At 38.4% G+C, this 24,546-nt stretch overlaps 2 protein-coding genes across 2 annotated transcripts; one reads left to right on the top strand and one right to left on the bottom strand.

The window, feature by feature from the left end:
- The first annotated feature begins 230 nt into the window (after positions 1-230).
- On the top strand, positions 231-14,944 carry fbxw11b (F-box and WD repeat domain containing 11b). The gene is made up of 13 exons (XM_079861162.1): positions 231-339; positions 2,998-3,057; positions 4,820-5,060; positions 5,977-6,163; positions 6,387-6,477; positions 6,789-6,926; positions 8,386-8,504; positions 8,657-8,906; positions 10,856-10,974; positions 11,303-11,413; positions 12,072-12,150; positions 13,853-14,017; positions 14,104-14,944. The coding sequence occupies exons 1-12, from the start codon at positions 301-303 to the stop codon at positions 14,012-14,014; spliced, it is 1,596 nt and encodes a 531-aa protein (XP_079717288.1). The 5' UTR covers positions 231-300; the 3' UTR covers positions 14,015-14,017; positions 14,104-14,944.
- A 120-nt stretch (positions 14,945-15,064) lies between these two features.
- On the bottom strand, positions 15,065-23,076 carry fgf18b (fibroblast growth factor 18b). The gene is made up of 5 exons (XM_079861163.1): positions 22,613-23,076; positions 19,835-19,874; positions 19,554-19,731; positions 18,218-18,324; positions 15,065-18,039 (listed from the first exon to the last, which is right to left on the bottom strand). The coding sequence occupies exons 1-5, from the start codon at positions 22,642-22,644 to the stop codon at positions 17,755-17,757; spliced, it is 642 nt and encodes a 213-aa protein (XP_079717289.1). The 5' UTR covers positions 22,645-23,076; the 3' UTR covers positions 15,065-17,754.
- Between the last annotated feature and the right edge of the window lie 1,470 nt (positions 23,077-24,546).

The raw sequence follows: 24,546 nt of genomic DNA, 5'->3' as shown, positions 1-24,546 counted from the left end.
CCAGACGGCAGCCAATAGCTGTACATTTTACAAAACGGACAAAACCCTTTTTGTCAATCGGTGACCAACCACGAATGTTGTTAGATTATGATCATGACGTAGTCCGTCTGTACTCGCTTTGTACCTTAGCAGCAGGAATTATCCAATCACAACGCGGACAACGCCCATTTGGTCAGCTTTGGTTATTTGACATCCAATCGGAGAGTTCGAATCAAGAATTCTATCTCCGCCTCTTTTTCGTGACGTGCTTGTGTCGCAGGGCGGGGTTTCCATTTTCACTGCGAGTTTCGGGGAACAAACATGGAGCCGGAGATGGAGGACAAAACCTTAGAGCTAATGGTGAGTACTCGGTTGTGCTTCGAGAAAGATTTTCTGGTATGTCCTAAAGACTTTCGCGTTTATACATTCGTATTACCGGTTACAAGCACAGCCTGGTAGAACATAACCAGCTTGTGGAGTGGGTAGGGATCGGTTGAGTTGAGGGGGAAGGAGGGGTGAGGAGCGAGAGAGAGAAATGGCTGGCTCGGCTGACAAGGAGGGCCCTGCTATGTATCGCTGTCTCACTTGGTGGTTTTCACGTCTCTCCCCCTTGTTTTCCGTTTTATACCAAAGCTGATACGTTAGTAGACAAGACCAGCAGGTGTTATTGGTGGTGGTTGAGGATATTTATTGAGTTAGTGGCGGATGTGGAGGGAGTGAAGCTGCCGCGGCATCGTGGTGAGTCCGAGGCTCGTCGACTTTAGCCGGTGACTTGAGCTTCACTGCGGCGCCTCTGCGCCACTCACTCCAGGCTATAATCTGATCGTACAGACCAGTTGTGGTTCATATGCAGTCTCGGAATTCTTCATTATGTTTTAAAGTTTTCAAAAGAACCATTTCTCTCACACAAAAACGTCTCATTTACGTGACACGACATATTTTAACTGGAGTTTAAAGCTGCGTAATAGGAAGTAACCGCTCGTGCTGTCAATTGCAAATGACATTTCTGAGCCAAACGATGAGGAAATATACAAATATTGTAACTTTGACAAGAATCATGGTTTAATGTGAATGAATAGTTGTGTTTTGGTAACCACGCATCTTTTTAGGGAAATACAAATCTTCATTGTTGATGTGAAGGAAGTAATAGCAAGCTGCTAGGTGGCTAACCGCATCAAACCATTAGCCTACGCCAACTAATTACGATATTTTCTTATTAAACTCATTGATTTTTGTTTCATACTTTTATGAATATAAATTGTATAAGACTCACACTAAAAATAAACCGAATTCCTCCAAGTTTGTCCTTCACTAGTTTAACATCACATTTGACATGATTTCCATCTGTGTCTAGTCTCATTATCAATCTTAATTGAATAAAACATTTCTGTTAATCTAAAACATTTTTATTGTGCATTTAAGTGTATTGACTTATTTAAATATGCCCTTTATTAATGAGTCTGTCTCTGAATCAATATCATCTTGCCAATACAATATCATTATAGAATCAGTTTTACAGATTGGATTTGCTTCTTGTTGCTATGGATACACTGTAAAGGTAGGAGTGAATGTTCTTGAGTTTGTCCACTTTGTATTGTGAAGCTTGAGAAAGATAGATGCTTTTTGGTTGAAGATAACAAGCCACGTGCATTTGTGTATAGACACAGCAGAGGACTCATAATGAAACAAAATCATGCAAATGTCAAAAACACAATAAACTAATTCAATATATTTATAAAACTATAATACTACTATCTCAGTGATGGTAAAACAACACTGGTGTCTATCTTTGATATCGCACACCTTTCAGTCCAGAGAGCTTTTGCCCAAGTTTATAAAGATATTCACCATATGAATGGTGATTGTTGATTAAAGCAGGTGCTGAGTCGTGGATATTAAGGGCATCATCTCTGTGTCGCCTGTGTTTGGGATGTAAGCATATCCTTGTGGTGGCCTTGGCTAGGGGACAGCTGTTGACACGATACCCAAACGCCTACACACCCTGCCCCATCCCACATCTTAACGGCATGCTGATGGAGAATCTGTCCAATTATTCAGCACGCAGAGATCGTAGGCTGGTGCTCAGTCCTTTCATCTGCTTTCCAACAAACAATGCGATGGAATTATGAACGCATGCGAGCAGATGATGTGATATTTAGCGTCGCTGTCAAGCGGAAACCTTGTGTCTCCAAAAATTGCTTTTCAGGAAATGGAAAAAAGCTCTACACTGCATTGTCAAAGTGGATATTGTGTCTTTATATGGTCAGACACTTGCATATGTCATTACATTTTGCCAAAATCAAGCTCAATTGAGTTACAAGGTTTTTGACTGGAGAATTTCTGACATGTTTTGTCCGTCATTAGAACGCCAATAAGTGCATCGCATTATGTGTTCGTCAACTTGCAGGTTATAAAGTTTACTGTAGCTATGTGGGCGGCTGAGCACTCAGTTTCTTTCTGTCTTTTGGCTGAAATCTCATATTGTGAAAGATGAAGTGCTATGCACTGGCTTTTTAAGACCGTATTGGCCATGACTCGATGATAAATGCTAGACTAAGACACTCTTCTCCACTTCTCAAATGCATAAAACATTTTCCATATCTGTTTCTTGAGTAAAGAAAATGCTACTTTTTAATAGAACCAGTACTTTATTTACCCTTGCATTGCAAACAAGCAGAGACGGTGTGCGGCACTTCATTCACGATAGAGGCGGGTGGAGTTATGATGTTTTAAAGACAGTTTGAGGATCCAGTGGAGTTACAAGGTTCCATCACAAGCTCTTTTTAATGATTTTCATTGGTTTAAAATTTGCGAAAACCACATACAGATGTAAAGGGTGACCAATAGTAATGATTTATGAAAAAATAAAATAGACAAAATATGGAGATACAAGGTTTCCGCCCGACAGCGACAATAGGTCTCGTATAGGAGTGGTTCCGATTTATATTGTGGTCCAATGTAATGATGTAAAGACGACACTGTGAAATAATGTTTTGTTTTTGTATTTTCCTTCGGCAGAACACCTCTGTCATGGACTCGCAGACTGCAGACCGCTCCCCAAAGATCACAATTTTTAAGGTGAGGTGGATGAGCCTTACCTCTGTGTTTGTCAAAGCCAGTAAAAATAATAAACGGATACTAGAATAAGGACCAGTTGAGTAGCCTCTCCCTGGACCATGAAGGATTTTCCATATTGAAGTACTGTTGACTTAGGGTTTTGTTGTAGGGCACTGCCTAATCTGTGTCTGGAAAACCTCTGTGACCATTTCCGCAAGCCTTTATTGCATCCGTGTTTAGGATCAGTGTGTCCTCTCTTGCATTTTTGAGATGTCCTGTGTAGTAACAGTGGGCCCAAAATGATCCGGACACTTATACTACCGTAATGTTTTAGAAAGAAATCTCTTATTCTCACCAAGACTGCATTTATTTGATCAAAAATACAGTAAAAGCAGTAGGCTAATCCTGTGAAATATTATTACATTTTAAAATCTATATTAAGATAAAATCTTTTCCTGGCAAAGCTGTCACATGATCTATCAGAAATCATTCTAATTTGCTTTAGTGCTCAAGGCACATTTCTTATCAGTTATAATCATTGATGCTTAGTGTTTAATGGAAACCGTGATACATTTTTATTCAGAAATCTTTTGTAACCTTTGATCAATTTAATGCATCCTTGATGAATAAAAGTATTAATTTCTTGAAAAAAAAAAAAACTCTTACTGACGATGATGCAAGGCACACTTCAGTACAAACTATCTGAATTTGATATTTAAACAAGTGGCATCTGCAAACATACAATGATAAACTTTTTTCTCACTCAACTTCAGTTATCCGAGACATTTGTGCATTTACTTTTAATAAAGCCAAAGTTATTTTAGTGGATGTTCAGTTCCCCTGAAGCTCACACAGATGTCCTAGCAGAGCAACCACAAATTAGATCTCACATTTGACTACCAGAACATGAAAGTGCCCAGAATCTTTTTTTCAACAAAGAATCAAACATCTTTTTGTGAAATGTTTTTCAGTTTGTTTTCTGCTTTTTGTGTGTTTTTAATGCCTCGTTTACACCGAGCGGTACAGTACAGTGTGATTTGGGACGGGAAACCCTGATCCAGCTTGCGCACTGCTTGGTGGAAACTAGGCATAAATGTTGTTTTTGATTAAAAGCAGGAGAGTTTAATGTAAAAACTATCTCTGTATCTTAAGTCAAGTAAGTGTGTTCTGCTGGCGTTACACCCCACGTGAAAACATTTGTAATCAAATTGCTAAACAACCACTGAATGGAATAACACAAAATATGTATAATTTTAATGATTAGAAACTCAGCTTTTTAATGCATGTAACCATTTTGATCAACTCTTACGAGTACTGAGTTGTCTCTCTAAACCGTACTGTACCGCCGGCGGCCACCACCTAGCAACAAAACAATTAGTAATCATATTTTTCAAAACTACTGGCTTGATCAACACAAAATAGGCATCATTTGAAAGCTTAGTCTCAACTTTACATGCATGCAACCAATTTGATTAACTCCTAAGTAGTACAGTGTATTGCACGGAGTAGAAAACAACAAACATTATTATTTTGGGCTTTGACTAAACTTGAGCAAGTTTTGTACGTGAAATGAGTCTTTACATTTGTGTGTCACTCAAAAAAAAAATACTCAAAAAATGCCTTCAGGGGTTAATTGTTTAACTGTTTTCTGAGTAAATGCATCTGCCTTGAAATACTATGATTGTTTCTATTCTCCCTTTGCCCTATCCTTTTCCAATACAGATTTTTTTTGGTCTCATCTAACATATCTATTTATTTGTTTTTCCTTGTACGATTCTCCCAGCCTATCTTTATCTGTCCTCAGGTGAGTAATGGACCTTTGACGGGCTCTAGGAAGCGGCCATCGGAAGGAAATTACGAGAAGGAGAAGGACGTGTGTATCCAGCTCTTTGATCAGTGGTCTGAAGCGGACCAGGTGGAGTTTGTGGAACACCTGATCTCACGCATGTGCCATTACCAACACGGCCACATAAACTCCTACCTCAAACCCATGCTCCAAAGGGACTTCATTACGGCACTGCCAGGTATTACATATAGTCCTTAATCTGAAAGTGCTGTTTTTGACGGATGATCCATGCATTAAATTTAGCCTTAAGATTAAAGATGGACCCTGTTTGTATAAGACTATTTTAGTATAGCCTATCTCTTATATTATATATAAATCAAACTTTAATTTCAATCAAATTAATCATTTAACACATGTTCCTGGTGTTATTGTTCATAATTCATCAGTGCATGTTATTCTAAGATTAAAAGTTAATGTTCATATTTCATTAAAACATACTACCATACAAAAGTCTGGGGCAAGTAAGATTTAAGAAATGTATACATTTTTCAGCAAGGATGCTTTAAATTGATCAAAAGTGACTGTAAAGACATTTATAATGTTACAACAAAAATACATTTCAATTAAATACTCTTCTTTTGACCTTTTTTTACATTAAAGAATTCCGAAAATAATTTCCACAAAAAATATTACGCAACTTAATATTATGAAATATTTATTTAGCGCCAGATCAGCATATTAGACTGATTTCTGAAGGATCATGTGACACTGAAGACTGGAGTAATGATGCTGGAAATACAGCTCTGCATCACAAGAATGTACATGCAAATTACCATGTTTTGAAATAGAAAAGTCATTTTAAAATGTAATTTTTCACAATATTACTGCATTTGATCAAATAATGGTAATCTTTGTAAGCATTAAAGACTTTGAACAGTGTATCCTGCATCATCTTTACAATTTTTTACTTTTTACTTCTTTTAGAAAATGCATCAGATTGTAAAGTCAAATGTGTTGTGAATGTAATTTTTTTTTTTTTTTTACGTTAAACACAAATATTCTTTGACCGGTGTTCTTAAATATTCTTTATCCTGCTTTTATAGCTTTTAACTCTTGCATCCTTTTAAAAAAGAATCTTTCTTTTTGTGTTCCAGCTCAGGGTCTGGATCATATAGCGGAGAATATCTTGTCCTTCCTGGACGCACGCTCGCTGTGTTCGGCCGAGCTGGTGTGTAAGGAGTGGCAGCGTGTGATTTCTGAAGGCATGTTGTGGAAGAAGCTGATCGAGAGGATGGTTCGGACAGACCCGCTGTGGAAAGGCCTTTCAGAGAGACACCAGTGGTGAGTCATGGTGCTGATATGACTGTTTACATCCCACAAACCCCCTCATTTATACATGAGGTTTAACAACCACCTCGTCATTATCTCTCAGTGGTGTAATTCTCCACCAGACATTCTAGGAACCTCCATTTAGACTGTCTTGTACATCTTATTTGGCCTTAAATTATAAAGGGGCTTGTTTATGCCAGTTTATCAGGGATGTTTATTGCTGTTTGATTCACAGGGAAAAATACCTGTTCAAGAACCGCACAACAGAAGTTCCTCCGAACTCATACTACCGTTCTCTTTATCCGAAAATCATTCAGGACATCGAGGTGGGCAAATCAATCGTTGTTTCTTTCTGTCTTTTATGGGTGTAATATGAGATTAGCTCTTGTCTGCTCATGCCAGAAACGAGCCAATGTTTTTTTTTTAAGGGAAGGGAGGAGCAATGATTTAACCTCAGGGGTGGGCGGCAGGCCTCATGCAACCTAGCTGTCTTTTTCATAGTAATCAGATTGTGCAACCATCAGCTATTTAAATATCACATTTTCAAATGGTCCGCTTTTTTTATTTGATGTCAATGCGTAATCATTTTGATCAAATCAAGTAAAATAATTACTTAAATTGCTGTTCCTGTTCCCAGACCATCGAGGCGAACTGGAGGTGTGGCCGACATAACTTGCAAAGGATCCAGTGTAGGTCGGAGAACAGCAAAGGTGTTTACTGCCTCCAGTATGATGACGAAAAGATCATCAGCGGTCTACGAGATAACTCCATCAAGGTGTGACCACACTCTGCCTGTGTATTTCTCGTGAACCTCGTGTGGGGTTTACTGTAGTCATCACTGGTAAAAACCACAGTCTGACTGCATCCTTCCTTACGCAGGTGCCATTTAAAAATGCTAACCACTTTTGACATCAAGCGTGTTCTTGTGAATTATGACGCATTTAATCACATTTTGCAAATGCACAATTTTGTGATTGTTTGCTGAACTGATGTTACTCGAATCAAAGGCGTTCAAGATGTCTGCATTCAGATGGAGGATGCTTTTAAAACTCTCAAAACAGAAACACGACTCGAGTTTTAGATTTACACAATTGAAACTCTCCCCTTATATATTATAATACTAAAACTAGTGAGAGTGTTTTGAAACCAGTGAGATGATTCAAGTGACTCTTAAGGCAAGAATGACTAATTACAGTAGTCAGCATGTGAAGTGGATCAAAACCTTTCATCAAAGTTATACATGAATTTTGAACAATACCGGTTCTTGTCTTAGGTCAACTTTGAACTTTTTTGTTCCACTTCAAATGTTGACTACTGTATATTTCTCATATGTAGTGTTAGGGGTTTGTTTAAATGCACTCTTACATCCGATTTTCTCATCTCTTATTTCTTGTTCTTGAAATTCAGCTTGTGTATCTCTAGGGATGTCTTGTTGGTGACTATAGCAGTAACGATGAATGTTATTGTATTTTTTTAAAAGGTCGTTGTTATTAAACAAAGGTTTTAATTATAGAATAGTAATAGTATAATAGCCTTTTTTTTTTTTAGGAAAAAAGTGAATGCTTTTCAGCAAAGATGTGTTAAGTTGACTAATGACATTTGTTAGAAAAGATTTATATTTCAAATATATATTGTTCTTATGAATTTTATCACAGTTTAAGCAAAAATATACTGTGTTCAACATTGATTATAATAAATGTTTCTCGAACATCAAATCAGCATATTAGAATGATTTCTGAAGGATCATGTGACACTGAAGACTGGAGTAATGATGCTGAAATTTCAGCTTTTCTTTCACAGGAATTACATTTTAAAATGCTTTTAAAATAGAAAACAGGTCCTTTTAAATTGTAATATTTCACAGTATTACTGTTTATACTCTGTTAATATTTAAATAAATACAGCCTTGGCACTTTGTGAGCATAAGTGATTTTTAAACATTAAAACATCTTACCAACCTCAAAAACTTAAAATACACTACTGTTCCACAGTTTATTTAATTGAATATATTAGATCAAAAATTCTAATTGATATTGGCCATGATATAAATAATTATTGGCTGACAACAACATTGGCCAAAATATTGCCGCATCTCAACTAGCAATGTGAAATTATTGCAGAATTTAAATTAATGTCCAATAATGAGTCCCCGTTAAAAGAAGTGTATTTTTGAGATTGTGAAATTCATGGTGTTTGCAAATGTGAAAAGATGTGGTATGTGTGTTTGTATTCAGATATGGGATAAACAGACTCTGGAGTGTTTGAAGATCCTGACAGGGCACACAGGCTCTGTGCTGTGTCTGCAATACGATGAGAGAGTCATTGTTACCGGCTCCTCTGATTCCACTGTCAGGTCAGATTTCTATCGTTCTCTCGCTTTCTATAAGTCCTCTGTTCATTTTTCCACCCCCCCACCCCCCATCACTCCACATGTCTGTTCAGCTGGAATGAGTAAGGGACTGATAAAATCGGCGCTGACTTCTCTTGCCATCTCTTTTTACCCAGAGTTTGGGATGTGAACTCGGGGGAGGTTTTGAACACTCTGATCCATCACAACGAGGCCGTGCTCCACCTGCGATTCTGTAACGGGTTGATGGTCACCTGCTCGAAGGATCGCTCCATCGCCGTGTGGGACATGGCCTCTCCCACAGACATCAGCCTCCGCCGAGTCCTCGTCGGACACAGGGCCGCCGTCAATGTGGTCGACTTTGACGACAAGTACATTGTCTCTGCCTCTGGTGATCGGACCATAAAGGTCAGTGCTCTTCTCTCTGAATGACTGTTATCAGCTGTCAATCAAACCACAAATCAATGCTCTTAGAGTTGTATCTGATTTCAAATATGTCTGCACCCAATACATATCACAGGGGGGGTAATTTCTTTTCTATATTTATACAGATATCTGTATTTTACGGCCTGAAAAGTATGACCATGAAATGGTTTTTGGGTGGATGGTGTGCTGGTTAGGGCTGTCAAAACGGCTCAAAAACTAAATTCGAATTTCATACTTGCTTATTACTAACATTTGAATTTAAAAGGCATAATTTCAGTTAGAGCTTTTTTGCTTGTCTCCATGCCACAAGAGGGTCCTATGAGCAAAATATTAATGCACTGCAATAAATTGTTTATTCAAGACAATTAAATAACATTACTATTTGTAGTGCATAAAGTTTAAACTACCATTTATATTACCAAATATTATTTCGTAAATTGCATAACAATTATGTACTTAACAGCATCATGTATTTATGCATAGTTTAATGCAAAGATTCGAAGCTCCAATCACACAGTACTTTATTTGCGTTTAAAAACATGACATGCAGTGGAATGGAAACCCCTCCCCCCCACAAAGTCTTAAGACATAATTTTTTTTTTTAAGTTTTATTTACCTTTACATGTCTTTCTAAACATGCGGCTCTCTTGTGCGAGACACGAGTGCACTGGTCAGATGTCTGTCTAGCACGTTTACATCCTTAGTGCCTGTTACTGTATGATGATTGAAATGGCCTAAAACAATTATTAAATAAACTGCAAAATTTTACGTTTTCTAAAACCTTTATTTAATGCACAGATTGCTTTTAACAGTACTGCACAAGCTGTGTGTGGGTTAGCCAGGGTTCAAAGCACCAAATGCAAGTACAAATCAGCGTTGAAACTGTCACTCGGCAGTTGCCTGGTAACTTTCTTATGAATTGACAATGCGTGGTTGTGAAAATGTGATATGGCTTAGTGCGATCATCAGATTGCAGCGGTTGTGGTGTAATTCTATAAAAATATAGTCTGACGCGCTGCATGTTTCAGAGTACTGTAATAGCACTTTGTTTTCCGTTTCGTTTCACAGTTAATTCTACTCTGCAAGTGCTGTGTGTTTTGAGTCACTCATAATTTGCATTTGGGAACGCAACATTCGTCATGAGAATAGTTTATAAATCTGTTGTCAACAAAGAGAAGGGATAAGGCAGGGTTACTCAAATCCAGCTCTGGAGTGCCACTGTTCTACAGAGTTCAGCTCAAACTATGATCAGACTCGCCTACCTGCAGTTTTCTAGTAACTCAGACCTCGGCTAGCTTGTTCAGGTGTGTTTGGTTCGATTTGGAACTAAACTCTGCAGGGAAGTGGTCCTCCAGTTTTCCGCCAAAAAAAGTTCAATGGTTTTGTGCTGCAATGGACTTGACTAATTTGTCGTGCAGCCAGGCTTGGACTATTCAGGTGTCCGCTTGATCTGTCCAAAGCCAGAAATACCCAGCAGAGGGCAGCAGTGTAATGGCTTCTCAATTCTCTGTAGACTGGAGAAGCGCTACAGTCCGCTGCTCTTGCCCAGAGCCCTCGTCAGCACTCGTATTCTCCAGCCGCTCTCTCCTAGATGCTGGAATCGGGGCAATCGGGATTCCAGGAACAGACAGCCCTGAGCCAGCACACCCATCGCTCTGGGAGGGGTGCCAAGTCATTCTGCAGCCCCCACCCTCTGAAAACATTCCCCAAATAATGAGGCAGGGCAGTATGGGCTGGTGTGTGTGGGTTTTCTAGGGGTGTTTTCACATGTGCGCACACACAACTTCCTGAGTTTGAATGTACTGGTGCTTTATTAAATACGCCAATGGATTATTCTAAAGGAAAAGTGGCACTGGTTAGAAAATATACATATAAGGGTTAAACATTACACATTTAGATCGCGAAGTTTTAAAGTGTTTAATGTTTTGCAGGTGTGGAGTACAAGCACCTGTGAGTTTGTTCGGACACTAAACGGTCATAAGCGAGGAATCGCCTGCCTACAGTACAGAGACAGACTCGTGGTCAGTGGCTCTTCAGACAACACCATCAGGTCTGTGCCAATAAATAATACATTGAGTTTACATATAAAAGTAATTGGGTGAATCTCAAGAAACGTGGGGAAAAAATATGTCCAGGTCACAGTTCACCCTAGGACAATTTAAGTTTTTTTTTTGTTTGTTTGTTTTTTTATAACCAAAACATTTTAAGGGTTTTGATATTAAACTTTCTTTTCTTAATACTGAATATAACCTAATTCTTCTTTTCCTTGTTGGTATAATTGTTCTTTTTTGGGTATAATGTGACCTGGGTTCTCCCAGTTAGTATTACTTGCATTTGATTTATTTTCTCTTGAAATCTTTGTTAATCTCTTTCTCCAGGCTCTGGGATATTGAGTGTGGAGCCTGTTTGCGGGTTTTGGAAGGGCATGAGGAGCTTGTTCGCTGTATTCGGTTTGATAACAAGCGGATTGTGAGTGGAGCGTATGACGGGTATGCCCAAGTCTGATTTATTCAAAGTTGAAATGAGTTTTATTGGCTTTTTTTGCATTGCATTGCATTGCATTACAGTGCATTGAAGAATAACAGAATGTGGAAAAACAACTGTTTGCAACTGTTTGCTAACAGCCAAAAAAAAACTGAGGAAGTTCCTGTAAAAAGTTTTCATAAAACAACAACAGTATTTCAAAATTTGTAGCGTTGGAGATTGAACACATGACAAAGTAAGATGCTTTTGTTGAAATGCATTCTAGTCTGGAGGATTTACTTTGGCCAGATTTTATTTTTTTATTTTTTTGTCTGGATTATGGCTGGTTTATTCCTGGCCTTAATGTGAATAATCCCTTTATTCTCACATCTTTAATTGCGGAGTTGCATTTGTCTGCTCCCTGTGCTCCAGTCATTAATCTGATACTTGAGCAGTACACTATACCCACACAGCCGAGGGAGCAGTCACTTTTAATCCTGGAAAGCCCACAATTGAATCACAGATTATCTGTAGATTATGCGTGAAATGCGGCTGTGGAGCTGCTTTACAACAGAATGAGAAGGATATTTTAACCAATGTATTGTGGATTTATGATTGTAATATTTTTGTCCATTATCTAATGTTCTTTAATATATATGTGTGTGTGTGTGTGTGTGTGTGCAGTAAAATTAAAGTATGGGACCTACAAGCTGCTCTCGATCCACGAGCCCCAGCCAGCACTCTGTGTCTACGTACACTAGTGGTGAGTTCCCAGCCACCTGACACAAAACACTACAGAATATACATGGGCTCAATTCATTATCTCTAAACAAATCTGAAAAATGGGTGCTCTGTAAATTCCACACAAAATAAATAAAATAACGTTTGAGGTAAGTAATTTATATTGTATTTTAATTAATATTCAACATTGATTTTTCTCTTCATCAAGGAATCTTGAATTTATTTTTTGTTTTCCATAGTTTAATCCATAGTTAAATTGCGTTTTAAAATCTCTTAAAATAAAGTTATTTTAAATTGTAATATGGTTGGCATAAGAAAGTAGAAAAAAAAGAATTTATTGACCCCAAACTTTTAAACAGTAGTGTGTGTGTATATAGTATTTTATATAATAAATGTAAAAAAAAAAAAAAATTAAAGTTGAGTGAACATTTGTCTTTAGACAATATTTACTTAATTTTGGTAAATTTGAAGATCACTGAAACAATGGAAAATATTTTACCAAGCTAAAACACTGCATGACTAAAGTTTTTTTTTTTTTTTGTTTTTAGTTTTTTTTTTAATATCTCGTCTCTTTAAAAATGTACAGTTATAGTGTGCACTTGGAATTGATGAAAAACAGCGCTGTCACTGATAATCTCAAAATGCTCAAATATCATCTGATTAATTGGTGCTAGGGAAGGTCGGTATATCGAGTTTATCATTTTGTCCTAAACATGAGACATGCTTTATATTAAGGGCTTAAAAATAACTTATTAACTATATTGTTAGTGCATTAGTTTAAAGGAGCTTTCCCTGTCAGCTGCTCTGACAGATACTTGTGCTGTTTAATGCATTTGAGACGTGGTGTTTTCCTCCAGGCATTACTTGCATTTTATAGGTATGTTCTACTTCTGTAAATGTTAGACAGTCTTGCAAATGTTTCTATTTTCCTGTCATGACTGGACGAACATTATGTAAGCGAGTCTCCGCTAAACTTCACAGACTTCATTGAACAGATGAAGCGCAATAGAATAGGAGCGCAGTAATTCTGACTAAAATATACATTTTGCTAAAATATTTGTTGGACTTAAATTTGCCATATGTAGAATTTTAAACCTACAAGTAAGTGTGTTTTTATGATAGGGGTAACTGTAAAGTGCCTAGTGTAATGAGGTAATTAGATTAGCCTACATTTGATTAAGCTCAGATGAGTCAATGTGTGTTCCTCTTAGCAATTAACATTTAGTCAGTGCTTTTCTTATCATTTTTAGTCAACTTCTGCTTTAAAAGGGATAATTTTTGTTTTTAGATGTTTTGTTTTTAACCTTTTTTTGCGCAATATATAACATGGTTACATTGTTTTCATAGCCTTCAATATAAGCATTGTTTGTTGGACAACATTGGGCAGGATGTAAAGTAATAATTTTTTTAAATGCAGATTTAAAAATGAGAAAAATTAGAAAATGCAGAGATGTATACCCTATATTGTCATTCAGCCAAAAATAAAGAGATGATCTATTGGCCATATCACCTAGCCCTATGCCTACCTGCTCTACTCTGTTATTAATGCCTAATAATCTCTGATCTGTCCCGCATCCCTGTCATGTGTAGTTAACCCGCCCTCTGCATGGTGACGCATTTATAGCACCATAGATGGTCTGAACTGCATCACGTCATTTCCAGTCTGTGCCTGATTTTGATCCACAGCAGCGATGTCGCTTCAATAATAGTCTGTCTGCGTATAGGAACATTCTGGCCGAGTGTTCCGGCTCCAATTCGATGAGTTCCAGATCATCAGCAGCTCCCACGATGACACTATCCTTATCTGGGACTTCCTCAACGTGTCAACCAACGGGCAGACGGAAGGACGATCGCCGTCCCGCACGTATACCTATATATCCAGATAGCAGGTAACGCATGTTTTGACTTGTACGATTTCGTTCAAATTCACACGTCAAAATTAAAACTAACTCGCATGCATGTGATCTCTTGACAGGGAAGCTCTGGTGGCGTGCGGAGTGTGTGCGAGTGTGTGTGGGGACTGTTCGGGTGACCCAGTCTCTGTGGAAGTGTGCCAGGATCAAAGGTCGAGGAACGCCACCACCACCCCCCTCCCCTTCACCCTCCTCTCTCCATCTGTCCGTTTTATTTCTCCCCCTCTTCGGTCATACTGAGGGCCGCCCCACAAAACACAAACTGCGTTAGTTCTCTTTCTCCCTCTCTGCGGAGGAGGAGGTGGAGAAACGGTGGAGAGAGAGCGCGATGCCATTAAGCAGAGAACCTGAGGGTGGGCGTGGAGCCCCCCTCTCACCCCCGCCACTGCGTACAGGGTGACGGCTGCCCCAGCTCCGCCCCCTGGGCCCATGAACTCTGTATCTATCTTTTGTTTGTTTTGTTTTTGATTTAAAAAAAGAAAAACTAAAGGGTGAAGGCAAGGTCTGAGTGCCTTCCTTCTCTCGGGACTGTTCTGCATGAATGAGCGAGCGATGGGACGTATAATGTGTGCTGGTCAACTCCTCGGTTTCTGACTTTTTTTTTTTTTTTAAATGCTTTTCCTTTTTTTAAGTTGGGAAATTGACTTCATATTTTTTTTCTTGTGAAATCGTATGAATAATTGTAGTTTTTGACTTCTCCTGATATGTCCTTCCATTTCTCGTTTTAGCGCTGTCCGTCTCGTTCCCCTTTTCATTGTCTGCTTGTCTAGGTTCTGAATGACCCATAACTGATCTGAATTTAGTTGTAAACAGAAATGTCTTGTCTAAAATGGTGTTGTATATTGAAAAGATTTTTTTAAAGAAAAAAGCGTTATTAATAAGAATAAAGTACTTGACTGTGAAGGAGTGTTAAGGAGCTTGCACAAGCGCGTCGTGTTTTTAGTGTGCGTGTTCGTACGCATGATTCGCCCCTTTGAGATAAAGGCTTTCCAACAGGCCCAAATTTCAGGAACCTGCCGTGACGGCTGCCAAGACCTTCCAAAAGCATAGGGCCGCTGTTCAAATATTTAAGTTTACCTCCTGCTCCGAATATGTGGAAATTGGCAGTACTGTCATTTTCGTCTTATGATCGCCACCATGGCAACAGCCACAATACATAATTTCAGCACTGTAACGATTTTAAAATGTTTGAATGCAGAGCAATATTTTAGTCTTGAATCTCAAGAATCTCTGTATTCTGTCCTGTGCGAACTGCAGAATGGAGTTCCATTGGAACAAGGCATTAGTATGAATGATGGCAGGCTACTGTCAGAGTGTGAGACGCAAGGGTGGACGTGAGACAGATGGAGACATTATAAAGAGGGAGGATCAAAGTCATTCTGCAGAGGGGGAGAGAGAGATGACTACTGCCCAATATGGGTGATCAAGAATGTAGCAGACCAGATTACAGACAAACCCTCAAAACAACAAAACTTCTGACTAACTTAGTTCTGCTGCTCAGAGTTCAGCTTTCTTATGACTAGTTAATCTAGCTCTTGTATGTGAGATGGTTTGCATAGTCCATTTCAATGCGAAGCTGGTGTTTGAGTTTTAGGGCTGTAGTTGATACCTTCTGGCTCCACCAGGTGGCGATAAAACAGTGTTGGAGATGCAGTGAGAGTTTTGACCCCAAAAATACAAGGTGTACTAAATGTGTCATGGAAAGATAACACCCGTTGATCAATGCATCCACAAAATAAATATTTTAATAACATGAATAGTATCAAAATATCTCTCAAGATTTCACCAGCCCCAAGTGGTTTAGGGACAGAGTAATTTGCTACAGTTACAGCAACGTTTTGCATTACAACACTTGCAGGGCTGGAAGCTCCGAGGTCAGTTTGAATAACTCTGATATATTTAACTATCTAGAGTGAAAGTCAACTCCCGTTGTGGCCTGTAATGGATATTTTGTTTTGAAAAAGCAAGAGCGTCAGTGTAGATCAGCGATTGGTCAAATATGACTTCTATAGGCTGTCTTTCAATACGTTCAGCTCTAATGGACATTATACTCTTTTTAGTAGTCAAAATATTGAATTTGTCATTCTGTGCTGCTAATACACTATAGTTCAAAGGTTTGGGGTCAACATTTATCACAGTTTTCTTAAAAAATAATAAGCAGCACAGCTGTGTTTAACATTGGTGATAAGAAATGTTTCTTGAGCAGCAACTCCGCATATTAGAATGATTTCTGAAGGATCATGTGACACTGAAGACTGGAGTAATGATGCTGAAAATTCAGCTTTGCTTCACAGGATTACATTACATTTTAAAATAGAAGGTTGTAATAGTAGTTGTAATAGTATTTTAATATTGTAATATTATAACAGAATTACAGTTTTTACTGTACTTCTTTCAAGGTATGTTTAAATGACAACGATGTACTAAAAACAAACGTTTTTCTTTTGCGTTTTTCGTACACAGACGACAACGTTGTCAAAACGATCCCCGTTCACACTGATCCGCGACTAAACGACTAAAAACGCTGTATTCATGCCAGGCCAGTAGTTGGCGAATCGAAGTTAATGTGTAAAGAAACACTACGTGCCTATAGACCTTATTCACAGCAGCTTGGATTATTAATGGGAATGAAAGCGAGGCTGTGAGGGATAGACATACATCTCTTCAGTTGGCTGTACTGTTGTTTAATGTGTTTTTAGATTGTTCTGCTGATGAAACACTGCGAAAATATCTCTGACAAACTTCATTAGACAAAAGTTCCCAGGCAATATGAGCTGTAGAAAAATATGTGATCTAGGAGCTTTTTACAGCGGATGCCATTGAAAATACGTTAACTCTATCCCTCACAGCCTCGCTTTCATACCTATAATGCCGCTGCTCTGAATAAGGTCTATAGACTAAACGTGTAATACACATGCGCATGACGTCAGTTTTTACAAATTCGCTTCTTTGTAGTTTACACAGAGACGATAATGGGATCGTTTTCAAAAGTTCGCGTTTTCAGGCCGCCAGAATGCCGTTGCCGTGTAAATGAACGGCCTAAACGCACTAAATGTTTTGCGTTGTGTAAATGGCCCCTCAAACCTGACCCCAAACTATTGAATGGTAGTGTATTTCGCTTTCTTGAAAAGAAACTTTATTTCATTGGTTGCTGGTTCCTTCAACGCTGAAGAATATGAACGACCCTCGATGCTCCTGGTGAAATGTGAAAGGCAAAGAGGGCAAAACCAAAGGAGAGTCTAAGAAGTTTTTCCTGACTGTGATAGACTTTGGTTCTTGGTTACAATCTCATAACTCTTACAGGCCCGAGGCTGACTTTTTGATGAGTTCACAACAGGTCCTTTTGGTCATGAGCATCCAAGTCGGCAAGTCTCAGCTGATGCGTATCATGACGTGCACTTCCAGCCATACAGCTTCACGCAAGTAGAGTGCTTTGCTCTTTCATGGTGGGACAAATCTGTGGCAAAGGACATTAGAGGGGAATTCTTTGGCCTCTGAAGTGCTTGGTCCCCTTATTGACAGGGTTTAGTGACTGGACACTTGCCCAGGAGTCTTTGGTTATGTTTGCATGATTACACAGTGTTTAAGCAACCCCGTCCTTTGACCGTGACTGCGAAGAGGTCGGTCCTAAAGTCTAACCTACTTGCGTTTCAGAGAAGAGCGTCTCTAGATCCTCTGTAAGAAGGGATCTTTGCGCACGAGTGTTTGTTGTATTATGGGAGTGGTGGAGGAGCGGTGGAGGTCAGCTGGACTCTTTTGCTTCTCTTGCTGACTGTTGTAAAGCTGCAGGGCTGCAGGTCGGGCTGCTCTCCTGGAGGGAAGCGTTTCATGAAATGCACGTCTCGCTGGTTGGGTAACGTGTTCGGGCCCCTGCGCGGTCGGCCCTTTTTGGTGAAGCCCACGTACCAGCCCACATAGCGCGCCGACATCCAAGCAGTGTAGTTATTCTCAAGCATTATCTCGATGAAAGCGCAGCCTCCGTTTACGCTGCTGTCTTTCTGAAATGGAAGAAATCTCACTGGAATCATTGTGAAATAAGCTTGTTTTTTTTGCCAGCTTTTTCAACAACAGCTCAACAAAGATGTGTAATTTGTAGGGCTTTCACATTAATAAGTTACAGTCTGAACCCATTTCAGAATGGGAATGATTGTATTAAGTAATTTTTCAGTGACTTACCTTCCCCACAAGCTTCCCCTTACGGTTCATGCACAAGTAGTAGTTGGTCTCTTTCCCTCGTATTCTCACTTGACTCCCAAAGGTGTCGGCCTCCACCACGAGCTGGGCTTGTGAAGAAAGACAAAAAAGACAGACGGACAGGAATATAAACAGGACGTAAATTATACTTACAAGCAATAGATGTATTGTCATAAAAACTGTGTTTAGCTGTAGGCAGCTGTAATTGGCAGATGATTTTTTTTTTTTTTTTTTCAGGCTGTGGTACAAAGGTTGTGGATATAATGGTATAACATTTACTATATTTATAGATTTATTTAATATACATTTATTCATGGATATTAAATTGGTATGATTTGTTTTTAAAAGTATCTTCTGCTGACCAAGGTCAATTTATTTGATCCAAAATACAGCAAAACTAATATTGTGAAATATTTTTACAATTTAAAATAATTTTCTATTTGAATATATTTTTAAATGTAACTTATTCCTGTGATCAAGGCTGTATTTTCAGCATCATTACTCCAGTCTTCAGTGTCACATGATCCTTCAGAAATCATTCTAATATGCGGATTTGATGCTCAAGAAACATTTCTTATTATTATCAATGTTGAAAACAGTTGATGAAAAGTTCAAAAGAACAGCATTTATCTGGAATATAATTTTTATAACATTATAAATGTCTTTACTGTCACTTTTGATCAATTTAATACATCCTTGCTGGAAGTTTTTTTTTTTCAAAACTTTCCGACTCCAAACTTGTGAACGGCAGTGTATAATGTTACGAAAGCTTTTTATTTCAGATAAATTCTGTTCTTTTGAACTGTTTTCAACATTGATAATGAACTTTGTATAATGTGTTTAACATTTGATGATAACTGTTACTTGAGCAGCAAATCATATTACAGAATGAATTCTGAAGAATCATGTGACACTGAAGACTGGAGTAATAATGCTGAAAATTCAGCTTTGATTCTTAGGAATAAATATTAAAATATATTCACATAGAAAACAGTTACTTTATATTGTAAAAATATTTCACAATAATAATGTTTTTGCTGTATTTTGGATCAAATAAATGCAGCCTTGGTGAGCAGAAGAGACTTCTTTTAAAAGCATTAAAAAATCTTACCAATCTAAAACTTTTGAACAGTAGTATATACAGAAAAATAAATAACATTTAATATAAATTCAGAATATTATTAAATATATTATTTATGTACATTATAATTATAATATGTATCACACACAAATGTATTTAATTTTTTATCAGTCAGTTATTTAAAGAGTGTTAATCTAAATGTTACAGGTAGGCCGACACATTCAGATTGTTTCTTACCATATTTGTCCCCATCCTCTCCCATGGCAGTGATTTTCTTGCCGAGCACCTGGATGTGTTTCCCGCTGGTCCGGCTGTATAGTTGGTAAACCCGATGGTGCTTCCGGCTCAGGCCATCCCGCACCCCTGTCTGATTCTCTACGTGAACTCCAAAGTTAACATTTTCCACTGCTAACACCTGCACAAACACACGAGTCAGCCACAAATCACTTTTATTGACTTTTGAACTATCAATTGATATATGGTTTTATTATCGGTAACACATTGCAGACTATAAGCACCTGTAATGGGCTGTAGAACAGTAACACGACCTGGAAGCATCTGGCCGAAGAGAAATAGAAAAGACACACGTGATTCTGTGACATTTGCATTCATTAGAGTTGCTTTTCTAACCTATTTAGGAGAGAATGAGGTTGGTTAGCACACTTTTCATTCTTTGTTGAATATTTCTGGTGAATCAAACATTAAGATAACCCTACTGGAGGCAAATGAAAGCTTAAGTCCTGAGGTAAAATACAATCCATACATTTAGTATAACAAAATATTTCCCCCTTTTTTTAAATGTATTTATTGTAGGGTTGGTTAGCACAGTGTTAAAAAACTACAGTTTTAAGAGGGAGGCAACAAGGGGAAAAAAAGATGAAAATGTTTATTTTAACCCAAACTAACACCACATGTGAGTGTCTGCGTGTATTTAAAGATCAATGTTCAGGTCTGCTATGAATTGTTAATAATACTTTGTACATATGCCAACCAAGCTCACTCCCTCTCTTTTCTTAAATGATGTCAGCCAGGCATCATAATGTATCACAGGCCTTCAAGTTTTATACCATAATATAATTGCTTCCCATCTTTATTAATATATTTTATCTTCCTCTAATTATTTTAAATCCTTGTTTTAGCTGAATGGGGTTAAGGGCTTTTTGTTTTGACATTAAAAGTCATAAAAAGACCTCACCTTCGCAAGTTTTAATCTATTAATGTAGATCAAACACTCAAAGGGTACACTTTTGTGACAGCGCCTGATTATGACCCATCAATGAACCCTGATCCAACCAATACAGGTCTCTCCTATTTTATGAACGCTTCTTATTCAACTAAGTATTATTACTGATTTTAATAAATGGGTAAATGTGATGCTTTTGTGTGGATCTATTACAATGTAATAAAAGAAAATCTGCAATTAGTTATAACAACTTATTTTGTTGAGGTAACTTAAATATCCAACTTAACTAAAGTTAACTGAACTTAATATTTTAAGTCAAGCACAAACACATTTTTTTAAGTTGAAACCACACATTATTTCTTATTCTAATGTTGAATTTTAAGTTGTGATACATAATCACAGCAATTATTTTTTACAGTGTATGAGCATTACAAAATAAATAAAAGCTAATCATATATGCAATGGCTTGAATACACCTAATCTATGATGGGACATGTTTTCAATTTCTGAATTCACATAACTTTGATATTTTTTCTGGCACTTAAAGTAAATGTCTAAGTGGTGTAACTGGTGGAGATTTAAAAAGCTGTAATACTTGAACATTTTTGGTATAACATGATTACATTTTTTTTTTTTTTTAAAGCAGTAAAGTAATTGTTATTAAAATATTGAAAAGAAAATCAAGGGTTATTAAAGGGTTAGTTCACCCAAAAATGAAAATTATGTCAGTAATTACTCACCCTCATGTTGTTCCAACCCTGTAAGACTTTCGCTCATCTTCAGAACACAAATTATGATATTTTTTATTAAATCTGAGAGCTGGGTCACTCCTCCATAGGCTTCTCTGTAACTGAAACTTGCCAGCCCAGAAAGTTAATGAAGACAATGTTTAAACAAAATAGTCCAAGTGACTACAGTGGCGCAACCTTAAGTTTATCAAGCGACGAGAAAACTTTTTTGTGCGCAACCCCCCCCCCACACACACACACCAAAAAAACGACTTTATTTAATTATTCATGTGTGGGCCTCTGAGTGAGTTCATGTAGTGTAACAGCACAGTACTTCTGGGTTGTACGTCAGAACGTAGGCTCACTATTGGCCGACGCTGGTCATGTGTGTGATGCTGACCAATAGTTAGCCTACGTTCTGACGTACAACCCAGAAGCGCTGCGCTGTTACACTATGTGAACTCAGTCAGAGGCCCACACAGAAGAAAATAAATAGTTGAATAAAGTCGTTATTTTTGTTTATTTTTGCGCACAAAAAGTATTCTCGTCGCTTTATAAACTTATGGTTGAGCCACTGTAGTCACTTGGACTATTTTAAACATTGTCTTCACTAACTTTCTGGGCTGGCAATTTTCAATTACAGAGAAGCCTATGGAGGAGTGAGCCAGCTCTCAGATTTAATAAAAAATATCATAATTTGTGTTCCGAAGATGAACGAAAGTCTTATGGGGTTGGAACAACATAAGGGTGAGTAATTACTGACAGAATTTTCATTTTTGGGTGAACTAACCCTTTAAAGTCACTGTTGTGTAACCAACAAGCAGGAAGCCATTTTGTTGCAATGTGTCAAGAAAAACATAAAACAGAAGGGACCCCTTTATACTGTGCCACGATTAACATTTGTTTTACTTTTTAAAAAAATCCATTGACATTTTAAGAATTTTTTTTTCGGGTCAAATGGAGTAACCAATATTTGTGATATTCATAACTTTTTTTTTTTTTTTTTTAACGTTACAAATAATATATGTAAAATGTTAATATTTTGTAGCAAATTATTCAAGAATTAATTGTCCATGTTTTTATATATATATATATATATAAGACATCCTTATTTGTAATTGACTGACACATGACTTTTGTAGAACAGGGCAAGCAGGATTCAGACATAGAAAGTCTCATCATCATCATCATCATCATCAGTGCTGTTATCTGAGGAGACTATAGGTGGGATGTGTTATTATGAGAACACAGCATCTGCTGAGTCTATGTCGTCTGAGCCAAAGATGAGAAACACAACAAATGCTCAGGCTGGACCTATCAGTAGATGGACACTAACCAGAAAAAGCCTTCAACTCATACTGAATGATCTTACACGTGAAACTTACAGCAGGACAGCAGCGGACAGGATGGACTGCATCGCTCCAGCGCTTCAATCACCCCGGACAGTGAGATCTTTGAGGCGATGGATTTAAAAACTGGAGCCAAAACCGGACACAGACCCAGGTGAGCATCTGAGCGCGCGTTGTAGGATTGTTCAGAGAGAGTCTTCTCGCGAGCAAACCTGTTCAGATGGACACTGGAGAACGACAGGTGAAAAACAGGTCATCCTCCTGTGTGACCCCACACTCCACATGACACACTGACAATAGATGGATATTAAAAAGCTTCCCAGTGTTCCTTCTTGCAATATCCTTAAGAACGCTGCTGTCTTCACACAAAAACGCAGAATTCAGGGGTCCTCCTGCCCTTTAAGAAGTCTTTGCTAGATTTTCTCCTTTTCCAGGCTTCTTTTGTTTGGCTGTGGGGTGGAAAGGACCCCTCTCTCGCCACAGGACAGTGCGTTTGCTGAATGAGAAGGAAGCGCAGCTGAAGTGGAACGGAGATGGGCGGGGTGCGCGGCGCGCAGGGGCAGGGATGGTGATGGGACGATGTTTCTAGCTCACTTATCATCACCAAGGTGGGGCGATGCAAGAGAAGCGGTTCGACCGTCCAGTAATGAAAACTTTCAGCACTTTAAAACTGCTTTTATAAACCGAGTGACCTTTTAAGAGGACTCGTAAATGGAAAATGTTCGTGAAAGTATGGACGTCCCGTTTAAAGGTGCATTCAGTCATATTTTTTGCTAATTATGAAATTAATTTTGTTTTATAAAATACCATGTGCGATACAGACTCCAGTCCTGTCAGTCATGTGGGAAAAAACTGTTTTATTCTACATGGAGCGGGGCGCCCCCTCATGGTCGCCGCCATGTTGACATCACATTGCCGTGTCATGCTGCACAAACCAACTATAGGCTACAGCCCGCAAATACAATCATGAAAATCTGTTGTGATTAAATCTAATGTCCACTATATGGACATGTGTAGTGTAAGATAGAGAAAAACAAATGAGCAGGAACGAAACGATAAAAAAAAAAAAAAAAAAACACACACACACACACACACAAGCTTGTTTACGAGCAACAGCCGTTAGCAAACAAACCTCATGCATCCACACCAACAGGTGTCAGTATAAATTCCAAAAACACTGGTAATGTTGGGGCAAATAAGAACCAGCCAAACCTAAACAAACACTTACTTAGTGCATCCTTTACAAATGTGATTTCTGTACAGCCTAAAAGGAGTACTGAGCAATATTAGGCCATATTTGAACACTTCAAAATAGAAGAGAGGGTGTGAGAGAGGTATGCAAGCAACAAGTCGTTCCAAAATGAACATTTCACAGGGATTTCAGAAACACAGCCCCCCCCCCCCCTCCCCCCTCCTCTGACCACGACAGAACCGCAGACACCAGGGTCAGCCAACAAGCGCCAGCACAGCATGCTCCTCAACCCCCCTTTTCTCGCCCCAGCACCCCTGTGCCCCATCCGTGAGGAGCAATAGATATGTGCAAGTGAAGGAGAGAGATGTAAATTAGCGGGTAACTAGACAGGTCATGGGCCGCTTGGCGGTTTTTGAACATCCTAAATGAGCCGTGTCACATTTCCAAAATACAATAACTCATTTCCTCTCACTTTAAAAATCCCACAATTTCCAGAGACAACAAACATTTTTGATTAGCGAAATGGTTTGATATTTTAGCTCCACTGGAGATTATACTGAGCAATTAGCAGGTCAAAATGACCTGATATTCAACGTATACACACCCGGGTGTGTCAACAGCCACATTAGACTGAATTAGGAAGCCTGGTTGACTGGATGACACTCACCGTTGTGAACTTGTGATTGTATAACCTTTTGTTCCAGCATTTTTCTGCTCTTTGTCTTTCAGTGTCTGGACTTCAGGCCCTCCACCCAGATTGAATTTTTAGATGAAGTCC

This window comes from Squalius cephalus, assembly GCF_949319135.1.
Source record: "Squalius cephalus genome assembly, chromosome: 24".
Classification (NCBI taxonomy): Eukaryota; Metazoa; Chordata; class Actinopteri; order Cypriniformes; family Leuciscidae; genus Squalius; species Squalius cephalus.
The sequence above is the reverse complement of the archived record's forward strand: the minus strand, read 5'-3'. Positions and strand labels throughout refer to the sequence as shown.